Below are 13160 nucleotides of genomic sequence, written 5' to 3' on the forward strand. Positions count from 1 at the left end.
ACTCTTCGCCCCATACCCCCACGCTATTGGCCGCAAGGCGACCAATCAGGGCGAACCTACACCACTGGGCTGCCTATATAACGGCGGCCAAAACACGGCATAATCACTTCGACCTGAAGACGCCTGCTGGAATGCAGGAGAAACTGTTGTCACCAACGCAACCACGACGCGGTGAAACCCGGAAAATGCAGCCTACTGTACCAGCGCACCGCGGAAGCCTTCGCACCAACTAAGAAAAACTATGAAGTGGACAAAAAAAGTGGTGTTGTGGTTGATCAACTGTGCCCTATTTAATTCTTTTGTGGTATACAAAACATTGAACACTTCTACCCGTTTGACCTTCAAAAAATTTGTTTTGGTAGTAGCCAAGGGCTGGGCTAAATGTGAGGAGGGAAGAAGTGCATCTCCAGCGATGATGACACCAAGGGCGAGATAGAAAGGCCAACTCGGCGAGTGCCTCGGCAGGATAACCCGGCAAGGCTAGCAGGGGGAATGATGAAACACACTCTAGAGAAGATAGTGGGGCATGGGAAGAAGTAATATCCATCGCGGATGCGTCGAGTTTTTCTGCTAATAAACTTAGGAAGGAAACTTGGAATATCTGTGGATTCTGCAAGGTTCCCCTGCACAAAGGAGCTTGCTTCACCAAATACAAAAACTAAGTACTAACACGTCTGGTAAGTAAAACGCTTCAAATTTTATTAAAATATGTTAAAAAGTAAACATTTTATGAGGGTTTTCGTGTACAAGTGTCATTAAGGTTAAAGCTCCTTTAAATGGAATTGGAATTGAATACCCGTCCGCAACGTGTTTCAATTTCAATTTCACGCTTCTGGATTTTTAAATGACGATATCTATTTCTTGCGATTATGTAAATGAAAAGTGAAAATTTTCAAGCACGCGAAAATGCGATGGCTAAGTATGAATGCTGGGAAAACTCCGTGTGACGTCGTTCTGGCTCCCACTGCCGCGAGTGAGGTGACCTTGGGGCAAGGCTTTGAGCGCTGATACGACGCAGGATGCTAGCAGGTAGCAGAGTACCCTGCTAGCTGGTAGCGCTTGGCTTAAATAAGGATTATTAATACCTTATCAAACGAAGAAAACTTAGCCTGTTTTAATAGGTGATTATTAAGACAATATCCCTGAGCTCTGTGCCTCATGCATGCAATGGTAACCTTAGACGATGTAAAACTCCTATCTACTCGTATAGAAACTAGGTCCCTGTGACGTCACGTGGAGTGGCATCGCATGGGCGCCAATCAGACCTTTTCAAATGAGGATAAAATTGACCATTGCCATTCGTCTAAATCGGTATTTCTAAAACCAAATAATTTGTATATTATGAATACACTAATGGTGGGTAACAAATCGCAATCAATGCCTTTCGTTTTCTTTGATGAAGGAAACTACCCTATTAAAACTAAAAACTGTGGCACCTACCGATATAAAAGTGTTAAGTTTAAGAAAACGTGTCTTATTGACGCATTATCTACCAAAAAATATAATTTGATTTTCATGATGCTAGCTTACCTTGCTGTTTGTAGAAGCAGAACAGTGTTTTCACCTTCATAAGTGCATGCTGCAGTCACAAGACCATATGTGCTTGGCAAATTACTGCTTGTCATGTAGCCATGTCCACCACAAGATAGACGAAGTATTTCAACACCCCAAGATGCATCAGCAGAACACACAGCTTTCATGCAACAAGACATGGCATGTAACTAAGGTGAAGAAAAAAAATAAATCGAAAACTGAGTTTGTTTTGAAACTCGGAGGGTTAGAATCACTCAGATATGAGGAAGCTGTACAAATCCCAAATAAAGATGAAAAGACAAAATTTGGCCATACGGTAGAAGTACACAATAACGAGTATGACCTATAGCGAGGGTAATAATAATAATAATCTTTATTTGCCGGAAAGACAATTATATGCAATACATAAATTGTATAAGGCACGTCAAAAACACAGGTTGGGTACAAATAAAAGATATAAGGCACAAACAGCAAGGTGAGGTGAGCATATATAATATTACTGTGACAGGTACTCTGATATAGAGTAAAAGCAGCCTGAAAGTAAAAAGTCTTTCAGCTTGTTTTTAAATACCCCTTGACTCATGGGATCTTTTAGCTCCATAGGGAGCTTATTGTACAAAAGTAGACTCATAAATTGTTCACCACAGGCAGCACTTTTAGTCCGTACATAGGGGACATGCAAATCTTTGTGCTGCCTCGTATAATGAGTGTGAATGCTGGCGTTTGGGACAAAGTCTTGGAAGTTAGTCTTTACTTTGAGAAGTATGGTGAATATATAAAGACACGGCACAGGTAATATTCGTAGATCTTTAAACAATGGCCGACAGGGTGTCCGATAGGGTTTGTTGGACAATAAGCGTACCACTCTTTTTTGAATTTTGAATATGGTAACGGCATGTGGAGATGAACCCCAATGCAGAATGCTGTACAGAACATGAGAGTGGAAATCACCATAATACAAGAGTAGCAGAACATCTAGTGACACAGTGGAGCGTATATACCTGATTAGATAACACACAGAACTGAGCTTACGTGCCAATTCGCTGATATGCATTGCCCAGGAAAGATTAGAATCAATAGTCACACCCAAAAACTTTGTACTCTCAACTTGTGGTATACATGCACCGTTAAGGTCCACAGTGATCTGCCTATTATTTTTTCCAATATTTGTGAAGTAGATAAGTTGAGATTTACAAACATAAGGCTTCAAACAATTTTTAACACACCATTTATACAACTGCTGGTAGTGTTAGAGAGAGTGATATTTTTGATCTGGTTGGTCCGTTTATGTGTTGGGTGGTTCTATCCTACTGAAAAGCACAGGAAAATAATCTGTCAATAACGAGAGCGTGCGCTTGTACTACTGTCGGCGTCAAAATGATGTGCCGCTATACTTTGCAAATTTATATCTGGACTTCAGTGCATGCTATACTAATGAATAATATGTCACTTTAAAGGAAATTTTATTCTCAATTCTAATTTATTTTTTGTTTCATGAAAAATTTAAAAATGTAGACACGTGAGTGCAATAAATGACTCCACGCACCATAAAATTAGCAGTTTTGTCAACTTCATGAAATTTGTAACTCAGCCTAGGGAAAACTACTACGTTTAAAACATTCATCTTCCACAATAAGTTGCAAACATTAATTTAGATTAATAAAATAGCTTTTGCATATTTTTAGAATGCAGATTTTGTTGTAAAATAACGAAAATGTTAAAAACACTATCCAGTCCTACAGTTTAACCCAAAAGAAAAAATAAAATTGATAGAAACACTTCTTAATTTATTTGCAATGGTGCACAGAGTCACTTATTGCACTTGCATGTCTACATTTTTGAATTTTTCATTAAACAAAATATAAATTAAAATTGAAAATAAAATTTCCTTTAAAATGACTTAATATTCATTGTTATGGCATGCACTGAAGTCTAGTTATAAATTTGCTAAGTACAGCGGCACATCATTTTGACGGCAACAGTAGCGCTACTACGAGTCATTTTCTCCTATAATGTTATCCAGGATGTATGACTCTCAGGATACCTATCACCATTAAGCTTAATTCTTAACATTGAAATATTGATACATTCACTTCTGTACAAATAGAAATGCTTAAATAAGCCTAATTCTCAAATTTTAGTGCAGTGATAACTGGAATAAGAAGCGATTTACATTGAACAAAAGCAATAATCAGTTCATGTTATACCAAGTGATTTTCCAGGAATCTTAAGAACTTGCAATATCAGACTTCTGACAGACAGACTGTATGAAGAAAAACTAGTCTCTGACAAATAGCCAGCTATAAGAACATGGTGACATTGAAAAAAATATATACCCTTTTTTAGATTAAAAACCAGTATACATAGAACAAATAAAATGTTAATGAATATTACCCAGTCAGCACAAAAGATAATTTAGACAAAAATTATTGTGGTAATTTGGGGCAAATTTACCCTAGTAAAATTTGCCCTTTCTTTACCACCTACAGTGGAACCTCGCTAAAGCGAGTACGAGCTATTGCGAGACCCCCGCCATTACGAGAGATAGCCAAGGCACTGTCAATTGACCCTATAATAAAAAAAATTAGTTGTTACGTGGCCCTTTTGGTGCTGGCACTCGCCATAGCGAGAGTTTCCATCGCCGGAAACCTTCACCATGAGTCCCTTATCTCTGTAAAATCTTGCGATCTCTTAGAAATGAAGTTAACACGGAGTGCTCAGTCTCAAATTCATGTACTAAACTGTACTTAACTGTCGTTCGATAAATAAGTAGTTCATTTTGGTGAAAATATTGTGGAATTAACATTCGCGAATGCTTGATCTTCTTTTGTTCCTCGGGCGGCAGAGTAGTCGGTAGCATACCCGCATGAGCGTGAATTGTGTGAATAGAAAGTATTTGATGGCAGACACCATGGCCAAAAAACACCAAGCACAACTAAGCAAGAAAATAAAAATAATAGAGTAATATATAGCTGGTGATGCCTGCGGTGTAAACCCGAAGTCGTGGAAGAAAGGACTCCGATCCTAAGTATCTTAAGAAGTATTCCCCACGTGATATAACATAGACATGAGAATGTTAAATCAATAAAATCATACTCGTAAGTTTTTTTTTGGCCTTAGGGTCCATGAGATGCATATGCCTTTCCGTTTCTTTGCCGCTAATATTACCCATGTGAGTTATATTCGTCGCAGTTTCTTGCATCTTGCTTTTGTTTTACTTAAGTGACATCAGCATAATACTTGCGTTATATTTTTTCGTGAAATAATATCACGTTAATATCTTTTCTTATATTACCAATTTTGATTCAAATCGCATTTATTGCAGTGCTGTGGTAAACTCAGTGCATTATTTCAAATACATCGCGAGCATAACACTCAAAAAGAAACTTTTTTAACAACGGCAATTTTAATCATATCATTTTGCATGCTTAGCAAACTTTTTACCGTAGATAATGAAGACATAACATTATATGTTAGAAAAAGTCTTCCGTGGCAGGATTGTTATACAACCTTCAACCATTTTCATCTGCAGAAACAAATGCAATACATTATTTCACTTAACTGTCGCTTAATGTACAGGAACAATTAACATACACAAATGGAAGCATTTGAGGCATTAAATAACCTTAATACCGTTTTAGCTGTTATTTTTTGAATTTTCAGTGGGCAAGACCAAAATAATAGAATGGTTACTTAAATGCACAAATTAAGTCATATAAAAATGGCTTTGTGGGGTAAGCATTGGCATAATGATTAACAAAGCAATGCTTTGCAGGATTTTTATTCATTATGGCGCTTATAAATTGTTTGAATAGTTAGTTGTTGTTTAAGTAAGGAAATTTAGTGGTGCAAAAAAAATTCCCTTTCGTCTGGATTTATGCTTACATTTATCGGATATAAATTTCTCTGTCACCACACCACTCCTGTTCCTGTTTGAAATAGGTATATTGGCTTTATTTGCTCGACCTCCGGTAAAGCGACAATTCACTATAGCGAGTGTTTATTTGAGCACCGTGGGGTCTCGTTTTATTGAGGTTGCACTGTACTCATGTGCATAATTGCCAACAGTGAAGTATAAAGAATATACAGTGAGGCATTCACTTAATTGTATGAGGTTGAGAAAAGTTTAAAGTAGAAAAATAAAGTTCAATATATTCACAGCAATGCTGCGGTGATATTTTTCTAATTATTTTCAATTTCATTTCTCAAATAGTTTCACATTATATACATGCTATCGATGAAAGGCTGAGGTCATTAACAGAAAATCAAGTATTTAAACATTACCTGATTATTTTGGTAAATACATAGAGAAGAGTACTAATTTTCATTGGATAATTATTTTCACTAAAATAATTCTATGAAAGATCGTATTCACATCTTGACGGTTGGCTATATTGGATCCTCAACTGCGATTTGCAGGGACCGTAACGTTGGTTACGATTGGACAAATAAACAATGAGAAGGAACATGAATGCAACTGCAAGAGCCGAAGTAACGCAATTATAATTTCTAACTATTACTGGAGCACGAAGTAAACGAATCTAAGGGAACTGATATAATGTTGAAAATCGTCAACTTTAATTCCATGGAAAATTTAACCAGAGAGTTGCATCAGTTTTTGTTGTGATGCCATGGTGAGACAATACTTTTTAATAAACTTTATAACTGTAACTTGGTTCCCTCAACCCCTGCTAACGTATAGCGCTCTTTATTTGCAGTGATTCCATTGAAAAATCAAGGTGAAAAAAAATTTGGAAAAGCACATTGTTTATTGGATTCTCATTTGAGTGACTTCGTTTCCTCATAATCATGCCCTGAGGAGTTTGGTTTGGAAGCTGTTGTCACCAAGTGCCCAATGGAAGAAAATTAATTCTAAGTTTAACATTGTTTCTATGTTAAAAGAAACCAAATCGGCGATTCCTCTTAAAACGTAGCTGTTATTTATTTCAGTAATTTCTCTTTCATCGAGTATGTATGTCCTCATGAATTTGCCAGCCTCGGTGGCGGCGGGGTAATGTTCTCGCCTGCCAAACAAGAGGTCGCGGGTTCGAGTCCCGCCTGGTTTCCCCAGTCCAGGGCATGGTCGATTGTGTACATTTACTCGATACATTTGTTGAACACCCCGGTGTAAAATGGCCAATAAGAGCTGTATCCGGTGGTTTGAGAATAAAATAAAATAAAAAAAATAAAAAATGAATGTAGATTTTATTCATCTCTTTCACCAAGTGGTTATTTCCTAATATAAATGTCGTATTTGTATATTTAGTACCTTTTTGTCATTCAATAAACAGTTATTCTTCAATATCATTGTCGATTTCGTTCATTTATCGTGCATACGAATGCCTATAACCCTTTAAACCTATGTTCTATTAGTTCACAATAGCACCGTTAGAGGGAGTGTCGTCATGTTTATTTTAAAGCTCCACAGATGGCTCTGATGTCGCATCGGGAAGTTTTACCCGGAAAAGTACGAATTTTACCACCAAATTACCCAAATTTTACCACTTAAATTTACAGATATTTTACCCGTTAACACGCAGATTATCCATATTTTACCACAATTTTATCCAGGTAAAATAAGGGTAATAATGGGGTAATTTATCATTTGTGCTGACTGGGTTAGTGGATTTTGGGGTAAGCCACGTCAATATTTTAAAATTGTCAATGTTTCTTCTCCTATGCCAGATACCTCATCATGAATAATAATTTTAAAAACAAAATTTTATTTGATGAACCAAAGAGATAAAATGCGACAATTCCAGCATCATTTGCAGGCTTGAAATGCATAAATGACGGTGCATTTATGACACGTTAACAGGTCACAAATTTACTTTCTGTATAAAATTTTTCATATGATTATGACCTCCAGAAATGTGAAAATGGAAATAAAAATTATTGTTTCCCCTAACCATTGTTTTTCTTGGTTGAAGAAAGAGATGGATTGAATACCCCTTTCTTTAAATTTGAGCATGGGAACTCAAAAACCCAGTTTTGCATTTGAGAATATGATCACACATCAAACGTCAGGTATGCCATTTGGTTCTGTTCTTATTTCTGACAGATAAAAAATAACTTATGATAGTTGTAATCTTCCATTTCTCCATTTCACTAGAAAATACTTCACTACATTACGTGAAAATTAATTAATAACACAATTATTAACATTAAATTATGACTCCTAGATCTCTGTGACATTGATCAGTTTATGTCTATGTTGCTCTGGGTTTTCATGGCATTGCAACTTGTTCGTTACCGACAGTTTTAATGGTGTGGATTGTGGATGTGGGGGCTAGCAGGAACATCAGCAAAATTATAATCACTGCACCAGTTCCATTAAATAGGGCTTTCCATACCAATTTAAAATTATTTAGGAATAGATTAATAAATAGATCTCTGAAAATGAAACTTTACATGACATTAGTACGGCCAGTAGTGACATATTGCTCAGAGACCTGGACCATGACAGCGTCGGATGAAGAAAAACATATCCTTCATAGAATATATGACCCAGTATACGACCGGGGGGATTGGAGGATAAGATATAATGAGGAAATAGAACAGCTGATCAAAGGAAGGAACATAGTAAAGTTCATCAAGGCACAGAGGATACGATGGATGGGACATGTTGAGAGGTTGTCAGGGGATGAGATACCAAAACGGATAGTTAAAGGGAGGCTATTTAAAGGAAGAACACAGGGAATACCCAAGAGCAGATGGATGTACCAAGAACAGTGTGACCTGGGCAAGATGGGATTGAGAGGTTGGCGGGAGAAAACTGCCAATAGGACAGAATGGGGAGCAATAGTGCAGCAGGCGAAGGCCCACATTGGGCTGTAGTGCCACAAAGGAGAAAAAGAAGAAGAAGAACCAGTTCCAATATCGGGAAAACCCAGAAGATATGAAAAGATCAAATAATTACTGAATAACTTCATCTCACAAATCATGCCTTAAGATTGGTAACTATTTTTAATTGGTTGCAGTGTTACATAAAATGTCAGAAATTAATGATGAATTACCTCAGGAAGCTTATCAAGATCTCCTTCCTCAATCTCAGAGGAGACATTGTTATACATATCCCAAATCCAACCAGCAGCGAATTTCATTGCAAAGCAGGTAGCAAGGTGGGGAAATAGTTTGTACTGCTGAGTACGATAGTCTATGATCTGGGGTTCCCTTTCTCTGAAATAAGAAAATTGCGTCCATTGTAAAAATTGTCACTACTAAAGAATGAGGAATAAGAAATATACCAAGTAAATTACCCTATTTGAAGGCATATAAGATGCACTTTTTTTTCCTAAATTTGGTATCAAAAAAGTTACCTGCATCTTATATGTGAAGGACACAGGTTAACTTTCAATACTGAATGCTTTTTTTAGCCCAGACAAAGGTCTAGACACACGTAACTTTTTCTACACCTGCCATTCTTATTTAATCAGCTTAAACTAAATTTTTGCCCGCAAAACTTTGGCTCATAAGAGAGAACTGGGATGGTTTTCTTCCGACACCACACCACTCCCATCAAACAGTAAACAAAACTAGCAGCTCCGCCCTCTTTTGTTTCTGCTATGCATTGCCCGCCTATGTTTCTGTTTTGTTTATATGGCTTTTACGAAAAGTGAGAATTATAAGAATCTGTGTTTTTTGTTGTTTCTGTTTTATTTTTTATTATGTTCAATTGCTTGCCGTTCATTCATTTATTCATTATTCAACTTTACATATCATGTTCAAAATAGCTTGCCATTTGTTAATTTTCCTTAATAAAAATACGTTAGGTAATTGCATTCAATGATTGTTTATTTGGCTTTTACTAAACATGAGAATTAAAAGAAACCACATTTTACGTTATTGAGGTACCGCGCTGTCGTGCAGACTATTGAAACTTCTTTCCTTGTGTGCGGCCTTCTAAATAAGGGTGCGTCTTATATGCCATCAAATACGGTAATCACTTTTTTTATAAACTAAAAAAATTCAAAATGTCGTTTTGAAGTTAAATGGTAAATAATTACAGGTATTAAAACTTGCTATACATTCTATTAAAAAACAATGAACATGGTTAATAGGTTCATGGTTCCTAATTCATACTCATTAAATTGTGAATCCATCATCAATACGTCAAAATATTTCTAGTCCTGAATCTTAAAAGACTATAGGCACCATGGGAACAAAAAGACCAAAGAGAAATGCATAAAAAACCAAAGTAAAATATCTTTGACCACAAAATGATGAGCACACTTACCCAGGCACATACTCTGACTGTCGACGAACTGCACTATACCGAGTAGCTATTGTCACTGCTTTGCTGAGAAAAGTGGCACAATCTTGCACAATAACCACTCGAACAAACACCATAGTCCCATAAGTCAGCTTACTGTTAGGTGATTTGATATACGTTCCATCCTAAAAGAGAGAATGGTTGGAAAGTAAAGAAGAATTTGTAATTAAATAGAATGGTTAGAAAAACTACTGTCTGAAAGGCTAATTAACCTATTGTGAAAATAAAATAGAAACTCCAATTTCCAGTTAATCTCCATATAAAAAAACCAAATGGCCTTAAAAAAGGCAATTTTGCTGTAAGGAAGTATTCGTAGACACTTTGCGGATTGCATTATCATAAGATGGTAAGAGAGTTTGAACATGTAACTGAAGAGTTCAATCAAAAATATAGCAATTGCAGTGGACTCCAGCTAGACAAGAGATTCTGACCACCGTAAAATACAACTCATATCAATAACATATAAAGCACCATATGTCAATGACTAACTCATCGATGGATATGAACTCCAGACCACTTCCAGAAGCTGAAATTTCACATGGAAATAGGGGGCTAAAACTGATTACGAGAAAAATTCCAGACACATCAAATATGCACACCTTTCCCTCAAAACAAATTCAAAATGTGTAGAACAAATTACAGTTTTTCTGTACTCCGGTCAACAGCCTCCAATGCCTAGTGTACTAAGAGGATCTTAAATTATGTCAGTAATTCGTAAAGAGGGAGAATTGGAGCTTCATTTGGTGTGCTTATTTCTGTTAACCCCTGGAATCTGGAGAAATAGATCTTTGAACCTGAGCTTCCACGTTTCACCCAAAGATTCTGAAGGTTTATGCAGCCCATCTAAAGGTGGTAAAATAATTTCAGAGTGAAAAATACAGAGGTCGTATTCCTAACACAAACCCATGCTCAGTGTTTGTTTCAGAAAGGTTTTGTAGTTATAAATGATCAATATGGGAGGTATCCCTCTATGAAATATCCATAGAAAGGCCTTAAGGGATGAGAAAGGAGATTTACTGTACTTTGTTTTTAATATTAATGATTCCAAAATACATTTCTTTTCCTAAGTCATAATGCCCATTTATAAAAATCCTGTCATTTCATAGCATTAACAGTAAGAATTAAGTTTATTTTACATTTAAATTTACACTAACATAATGATCTTATAAGTAGTTGCCATTGGATAAGTGATTCAGAAGATATTATCCAATAGTAATAAAAATATTGAATAAAAATTAAATAACTTCCGGGAGCCCAACATATTTGAGGCTTTGAATTCCAAGACTATTACCATAGAGGGGCTTACCAAGTTCAAATTCACTTTTTCCAGGCTTCAATTCTGAGTTAACTCCTGATTATCTAGGTTAATGAAGGGGAGAAATGGCACAAATAATCCGCAAATATTGATAATCCAAACTTGAACTATTATTTCTTGTAGTGGTCATGATTTACGTTAATCAAACAATACAAAATTATTTACGCAAATAGCCTGTTATTTTAGATTGCCTCAAGAACTCATTGATCCTCATCTGATCACTGATCTTTTTAGTGGCTGTAATGTCGCTCAACTCGTACTCCCACTGCTCCATTTACTCCAGCAAACTGTCTACACAGACGAGTGTCTGACTGAGAATCATGTGATCTCTACTCCATTTGCCTCTACTTCCACTTTCCTCACTGTATAGCTGGCAGTTTACTTCAAGAGTACAAAGCAAATTCAATTTACAGCAGATAATATATTTTCAGGAGTTACAGCAATGTGTGAGGTAGAACTTTCCCAGGGTTTGAAATAAGACGGAATTATATCATGTCTGAGCTCAACCCACAGAGAGTTGAGAGGGTCACTAATTTTGTTATCTCAAGAAAATATTGTAAATGATGAAGTGTCAAATGTTAGCATCCACAGATATTCTGTCCAACGGCTAATGCATGCTTCATAGCTCTTTGACAGCAATAGGGATCAGCAAGGCATGCAGCCTAGTGGTGCTGTTGGATTATCATTAAAGGAAGGAATCCAATTTCTCCGTGCCTCATTGGAGGCTAGTCAAACTAGAGTATGTAGCTGACAGAGATCCAACTAAATCATCATAGAAATTGATTTGAAAAACCTAATCATGAGTTCTGATAAAAAAGCAGAAGACCTTTGATGAAGCAAGAAAGAATTCTCTCACCGGTAAAACTTGGGCATTTTTCATTAACATGTTGTCTCTTGGTATCCGAACATTTTCAAAGCCCAAATATCCATTATTAGTAGCATTCATTCCCATTTTTGTGCCTATCTCACCAATTACTATGCCTGTAAGATAAAATATATTTATTAAATACTTAATAGATAAATGAATTAATGCATAAAATAACTAAAAACAATTGTACACATAGATCACATTCAAAAGCAATGCCAGACAATATCATAAGGCCAATCTGACTAAATACGGCTACACAAGTGATAGCTGAACACTGTAATGGAAATAGGTCCAGAAATCACAAATCAAACAAAAATCATTAACGAATCAATTTATAATGTACATGAAAAAAAAACTTATTACATTGTGACATACTGGTGGTATAATCCATTTCTTTTACATTATTTGATCCCATATTATCCCATGAATTTTTTACGCGAGTATTGCCGGAAAGATGACTCACGCGACGTTTTGAATTACCGCCCTTGTATTAGTGTGATTTAATTGTTAGTGGTTATAGCCGTAAAAAGGTGGCATTGGGGATCTAGCTAAAATAACCTATAAATACCGGTGTCGAGGTGGCATGAGCTCTCTCTGCTCTCTTGCCTCTTATCATGTTGATCCTGGGAAGGAAGTTTTTGGAGCACAACGCATTGAGTAATCCACTGGAGAAGAAGGTCGATGACAGACTGACGGAACAACACGTAATTCAACAGCATGCGGTCTGGCGAGGAGTTGTACTGAGGCGTACTTAGACATCAGCCATTTGAAAACAAGTATCCCCGCTGAGTGTCGGCATCATTTACGATCCATCCGTGGAAGTGACGCTGAGAAGCTGATGCTGCTCATCAAAAGAATTTAAGTATCACGGCCACGTTCCCAATCCCTCCACCATCTCACTAGAAATTGTTGAGTGCTGCCTTCAGTCACCTCAGCCACATCATAAATCAGTCCATTTGTCTCCATCAAAAGGTGAAGTGACTTTGATTTCAAAGTTAATCGTAAAAAATCGTCACCTGGTGTCGAGCAGGGCGATGTGATTCTAGTTCTCAATGTTCAAATCTACGGGCAAATAAGTTCACGGATAAAAAAACTGATTTTAGGGTAGAAAGTTCTTCCACGCAAAATTTTTTGTGTGGAGTCCAAACTCCCTATTGTATCATTGATCTCCC

At 36.6% G+C, this 13160-nt stretch overlaps 1 protein-coding gene across 1 annotated transcript in view; it reads right to left on the reverse strand.

The window, feature by feature from the left end:
* LOC124154036 (probable peroxisomal acyl-coenzyme A oxidase 1) overlaps positions 1-13160 on the reverse strand; it is a 56038-nt gene that overhangs the window by 17698 nt on the left and 25180 nt on the right. The window contains exons 6-9 of the mRNA XM_046527517.1: positions 11977-12101; positions 9770-9930; positions 8550-8712; positions 1531-1721 (exon numbers count right to left, since the gene is read on the reverse strand). Of these exons, the coding sequence (XP_046383473.1) occupies positions 1531-1721; positions 8550-8712; positions 9770-9930; positions 11977-12101 (640 nt within the window). The remainder of the gene's footprint in view (positions 1-1530; positions 1722-8549; positions 8713-9769; positions 9931-11976; positions 12102-13160) is intronic.

Source organism: Ischnura elegans, chromosome 2, assembly GCF_921293095.1.
Source record: "Ischnura elegans chromosome 2, ioIscEleg1.1, whole genome shotgun sequence".
Classification (NCBI taxonomy): Eukaryota; Metazoa; Arthropoda; class Insecta; order Odonata; family Coenagrionidae; genus Ischnura; species Ischnura elegans.